Raw genomic sequence first — 5,844 nt, 5'->3', positions numbered from 1 at the left:
GGAGAAGACAGTTGGTGTGTAACCCTCCTGATTGTGGTTGAGCTGCCACGCTCTCCCGTCCCTTTCACCCTACACTCTGGGTGCTTTTTGGACTGGGATCTCTGTATCACCCCGTAGGAACAGATGGCAGCAGTTTTGCCTCTCAGTGCAGTGCCATATCTGCATACCTGAGTTATCTCTACGTGAGAGGCAAAGGACATCTGGGTGTAGTGCCTCAGCCCCTGGCTCACTCTGCTCTCTGCCTCTGAGCTTGCACTGAGGAAGAACGTAAACACTGATGTGGGTGGGTTCACTTGGGGTAAAGAGAGGTGGCACCTGCTTCCTTGGGCCCTGCTGAGCTTATCCAGGATAACAGGGGCTTCAGAGAGGAAGAGCCATGTGGCCTGTTCTGGGAGAGGCCCAAGTGAAGTGTGTTAGGTTTATTCTGGGAGAAGGACAGCTTGTTTCCAACACCTTTTTGAGTGGCACAGCAGGCAGCACCTCCTGGGGCCTGATACCTGTAAGATACCTGTGCTGCAGCAGGGTGTAGCTCTGGTCTTCTAAAAAGGTTCAAGGGGCTTCTAGTAGCTCTGCCTTCACTGCAGACTGGAGCAGGCATTTACCCTGCCTGCACCACTCATTTACTCTCAACATCTTGTCTTTCAGGAGCCACACTCAACCCCGGGCGAGAAGCCTGGCTGGGCTCAGCTCAGCCTCCGACCCCACCTTCCAGGGACAGTGCCTTAAAGCTGCCCCTGGATAAAGCGGGACTGCCAAAGGCTGGGACCACCCCGCTGGCAGCGTCTCCACAGTGCACAGCCAACAGGGAGCTGGTGTCTCCAGCCGAGGCCCCCATCATCCTCAGTTCTCCCCGGACATCCAAGACGGACAGCTACGATCTGGTGTGGAGACCCCGGCCGGACAGCAGAGCCCCCATCCTCTATTACGTGGTGAAGCACCGCAAGGTATCGCTGGTTTGCCCTGCTGTCATCTTTCCTCTGCCCCGTTCCACGTGCAGGCTGGTGGCCTCATTGCACGTTTTCACACCTCACAGGCAGGTGCGTTGGGGCAGGGGCACCCATCGCTTGCTGGTGATGCTGGTTGGTGGGACCTCCTCAGCTGCAGCCTCAGCCTGTTGAGGTGTGGTGAGCTCAGGCTGCGAGAGGAGGTTTGCTGAGCCCATAGCGGTGCGCTTGTCTGCCTAAATACACAGAGGGCTTATGCACACCCAGATGTTTCCAGTCTCTAGAACTTCCAGTTCTCAGTGTCGTGCTTTCACAAGTAGCAAGGCCTGAGGGCAGATTGTGCAGTGACTTGCTCTGTTGTCTTGGCACAAGCCACGGGGACACCTCTGCTTTGAAAGGCTCGGGCTGCAGGACACAGAGCAGCAGCCTCTGTCTGCTGCACGTACCTGCCCTCCTCAGCAGCGCTGAAGCACCCGCGCTCAGTGACTGCGAGGAGCTGGCAGAGAGCTGTCACAGCCATGCTAAATCCTCTGGCAAGGTCCACAACCACCAGTTTTATTCTGGGAGCTGAAAGGCAGTGCGCTGCTGAGCGTGTCACTTGGCTGTTGGCACAGCATGAGCACATGGTGTGCTGCTGAGCCCTGCTTGAGCTCAAGGGCTGCTGCCCTCCGCAGTGCTTCTCAGCGCCATGGGCAGAGTGCAGGCAGAGCTGTCACCTACCAGCTTCTCTAAATAGCAAAGCATTGTTGAGGTAAAAATGCTGCTTTTGAGGTGTAGAGCATCTCTTCTCATTTTGGTGGGGATAAGTGGGGAGAAAAGGGGTTGGATTTATCTGCTTGCCACTTGTATGTCGTTTGGGTAGGTCAGGAGTTACAGCAGAGTATCAGGTTTTGCTTTGGGGTTTGAGTACATTCCAGATCTGGGATATTTTGGATTCCCAGCCACTGTGAGGCACCAGTCTCAATTATATGTGAATATATGTATCTATTTTCCTGGAACTGTCTGCTTTTGTGACAATATGGTATAACAGGAGGCTGTTATAACCCCTACACATCCCTGATTTCTTTCTAAACAAAACTTAAGCTGAGTTTCAGCTAACCATCTCTTTAAAGAGTCCTTTGAAACAAAGGCAGAAGATGCCAACACAAGAACACAACAGGGCAAGCTTAAATAAAAACCAAAAGATGCCTAAAGCCTCACCAGACTGTTGTCTCTGGTTGTCTGCCAAGAAGAGATTTGTCCCCCAGTGGTGTATCATGTAACTACCAATTCTGCATGTGATCTTAACTTGCAGGCTGGAGTTTGTCCATATTTTATTTGTTTTTCAGCGCTTCACCTGGAAGGGGCTGTAGGGCAGTGGAGGTCACCATGGGTCACTGCAGTTTGCAGTAATACGTTTTCAGTGTAGTCCAAATTCTCAGCTGGAGACTCTTTCTTGGGATGCTTAAGGATTGTATGGAAAGGAATTAGTCCCAATAACCCTTAAACTTGTTTAGAAAGAGTCTCTTTCTATCAGAGATCTGTAGGATCAAGTTATATAATGATCTGGTTTTGACATCTCTGACTGGAAAGGCACGTGTGCGGAGAGGGAAGGAAGCAATTCAGCAACAAAAGAAAAGGCTCTTTGTCTGAAAGTTGGCTATAAGGAAAGTAAAACCTACTGACAGGAGGCTTACTGGCAAGGGTCTGCTTCTGCTCTGGAGAATATCTGCGGATGTCTCTTATTCCCCTGCTCCCTAAAATCTCAGCAGCCTGTGAGCAGTTAGATGCCATGCAGCCATTATCTTTGTTTCTTAAGAATTTCTCTTTTTCTTTCCTGGATATTGGCAGTCTTTAGGGCTCCCCTCCCTGGCCTCACAACTCCACAAGCTCAGGAATAAAAATAAAACGAGGCAGGCATTAATCAGTCAGTGTCAAACGCTTGGAGAGGATGAATGATACGGCAGAGTCTTGGCATTTCCGTTTTGTTGCGTTGCCTGCATTGCTAATGCTCCTTTCGGCACCGGGTCACTTCAGTGTCCTGCCTATTAGCCTGCAAAAATATTATCCTTGCAGCTGGGGAGAAGGAAGAAGGTTCCACCTTCCCTCCCCCTCCACATGGGGCATTGGGGCATCACCAAAAAAACAGACTGTGTTTCCAAGCCTTTCTGGGAGCCACTGCCATATACTTTTCTTGCCACAGAAATCTGTGCTCAAACGTTGTGGTTCCTCATTTCAGCCAGAAAGTGCCAGCGGTGAGGCTGGATAAAACTGGATAGAAAGCCATTAGTCAAATGATTTAGGTCCAGATCATAGAATCAAAGAATGGTTTGGGTTGGAAGGGACCTAAAAGATCATCTAGTTCCAACCCCCCTGCCACCAGCAGGGACACCTTCCACTAGACCAGGTTGCTCAAAGCCTCATCCAACCTGGCCTTGAACACTTCCAGGGAGGAGCATCCACAGCTTCTCTGGGCAACTTGTTCCAGTGTCTGACCACCCTCACAGGAAAGAATTTCTTCCTAATATCTAATCTAAACCTCCCCTCTTCCAGTTTAAAGCCATTTCCCCTTGTTCTGTCACTACCTGCCCTTGTAAAAAGTCCTTCCCCAGCTTTCTTGTAGGCCCCTTCAGGTACAAGATGACCAAAGTGGTGTCCAGGTACCTCATCCCATGGAAATGGCCAGTGTCTAAATGAGCATCTTGGCTGCAGGAGAGATTTGGCTTCTAAAGCAGCCCGAGCCTCTGGCTAATGCTGCCCTTTGTGGGCATGCCTGCTCCAGAGCTACACACACATTGAGGGGCAGTGGTATCACAGGGGACCAGCGGACAGAGTGCGGCTGAGTGAGCCTCTGGGGTCAGGAAAACAGGGAGACTTGTCTTGCTTATACCTGAATCCCTCAGCTTTGCAAAATCAAGCTCAAACCGTCTCTCGCCTTTGCAGGCAGGGAACCGGCCTCCGGACAGGAAAGGCCCTGGTTGATGCACAACCTGTCATGAAAGTTTCTGAGCTTGGCGCAGGCAATTAGCCCAGCCTGCCCCCAGCTTTGCAACTCCTGCGTTGCTCTCAGCAGGTCACCAACGCCTCGGACAGCTGGGCAGTGAGGGATGTCCCAGCCTCGCAGCACCGCCTGACCCTCACCAGGCTGGACCCTGGGAGCCTCTACGAGGTGGAGATGGCCGCTCACAACTGTGCCGGCGAGGGACAGACGGCCATGGTGACCTTCCGGACTGGTAAAGGTCAAACCTTTCCCTGGGTGTTTCACTCTGAGTCAGGGGAGGGCCCCTCTGAGACATCCTGCCCCAGCCCTGAGGCACAGGCACCAGCCTGAGGACAGCACTGTTTCTGCTCTGGAAACCCATCTGCCCTCAGCTTAGAGCAGCTCTGTCAGAAGGGAAAGTGGAGGGTGGGATTGAAACGGGATGGGGAAAATCAGGTCTGTCTGGGCTGGAGTAAGTCCCTTCCTCCCTCAGTGTCTCAGTTGGACACCTGCAGAACTGTAGAAAATAGCTCTGGCAGGGATGTCAAGAGGTCATTTCATCCCTCCTCTGCTTGGAGACAGGATCAGCCTGCGGGGCTTGTTCCTGACAGGTGTTTGTCTAATCTGTCCTTAAAAGCTTGTCCTGCACTAAAGGAAACTCCAAGCCTTCCCACACAGTCTGCTTGCTGCTGAGCTGTCTTTTCCACTAAAAGGATGTTCCAAAAGTCTACACCAAGTCCCCCTGTCCCCTGCCTGCTTTTCATGTCTCCAGCAGGTATGGGGAATGGCATTCCCTTTGTAGCAACCTTCCCCATGGTGCTGGGCTTGCTCACATCTCCCCTCAGGTCCCCATCTTGTGCTCATTGTTGCCTTCTCAGGCAGAAATCTAGCGACATTTCAAGAAAACCAATTAAAAGTTTTAGAAAACTAAATACAAGGTGGACCTGTTAACATTCAAACAAACCTGCCCCTTTAGCTTTAGTTCCTGCCTGCAAGTTGAGTGCTTTGAACCCCCAGGACCCTTTCAGTCCAGAGAGTACTTACCTCGTAATCGTGGCTGGGAATATTTTCTTTGCTCTGAGCAAAGAAAATAAACTCTGAGCCACATTTCTGTGTCACTGATGCCACCTCTCCCTTCCGCACAGGCCGGCGCCCAAAACCAGAGATTGTTGCCAGCAAAGAGCAGCAAATCCAGAGGGATGACCCAGGCACAAGCACCCAGAGCAGTAACCAGTCTGACAACAGCCGTCTGTCCCGTAAGGCTCTCCCTGAGCTGGGGAAGGAGGGAGGGTGAGGGGTGCTGGATCTCTTCTGGGTGGTGGTGGCCAGGCCGTGCTGGGGCTGAGGTCTCTGCTGGGTAAAGCAGAAGTGTGCAAAGCTGGATGGGTGGTCTCTGGCTCCTGATGAGGAGAGGTCCTTCTCGGACTCGCCTGCTGTTGCACTTGGCGGGCAGTCTGTCTTAGGAGAGCTGGCTGATCCCACTGCCTGTCCCCACCGTTAATGCAAGAACTTGTCAGAAACTCTCAGTCTCGTGGCAGGTTTCGCATGGAGGGTTCAGGAAACTCTACCATGGAGTCTGCAAGTGTGCAGCACACAGGACCAACAAGCTGCCATGCACCAGTGGGTCTTGGGGGGAATCTGAGGGAGAAAGGGGAACCAAGTCCCTGCAGGTCCTGGCATCCTCTCTCAGCCAAGCCCTGACAAGGGGCAGTCAGTGCCCATTCTGGGAGTGCAGGGTACTCCATCTGGGTATTCCACTGCACTGGAGAAACATAAGTTCCTGCCTGGTTAATCCAATTCATTGTTTCCCACCTTGTGTCTGCCATTACTATTATTCAGCAGTGCCATTATCCTTTCTGTGAAATTCTGTCCTCCAACCCTTATCCTTTCTGTGAAGTCCCCTCCTTCAGTCCCCCACACTCATTCATGTATTGCCTTTTC

The 5,844-nt window shown here is 52.0% G+C and overlaps 1 protein-coding gene across 1 annotated transcript in view; it reads left to right on the top strand.

The window, feature by feature from the left end:
• The window catches only part of BOC (BOC cell adhesion associated, oncogene regulated), a gene marked incomplete at its 5' end in the record, with an annotated part of 13,831 nt that overhangs the window by 1,571 nt on the left and 6,416 nt on the right, over window positions 1-5,844 (top strand). Inside the window, 4 exons of the mRNA XM_029084068.1 lie at window positions 118-182; window positions 646-944; window positions 3,997-4,162; window positions 5,049-5,159. Coding sequence (XP_028939901.1) covers window positions 118-182; window positions 646-944; window positions 3,997-4,162; window positions 5,049-5,159 — 641 coding nt within the window. The remainder of the gene's footprint in view (window positions 1-117; window positions 183-645; window positions 945-3,996; window positions 4,163-5,048; window positions 5,160-5,844) is intronic.

This window comes from Antrostomus carolinensis, unplaced genomic scaffold (genome assembly GCF_000700745.2).
Source record: "Antrostomus carolinensis isolate BGI_N321 unplaced genomic scaffold, ASM70074v2 scaffold31043, whole genome shotgun sequence".
Taxonomy (NCBI): Eukaryota; Metazoa; Chordata; class Aves; order Caprimulgiformes; family Caprimulgidae; genus Antrostomus; species Antrostomus carolinensis.
This window is presented reverse-complemented; position numbering and strand designations above follow the sequence as displayed.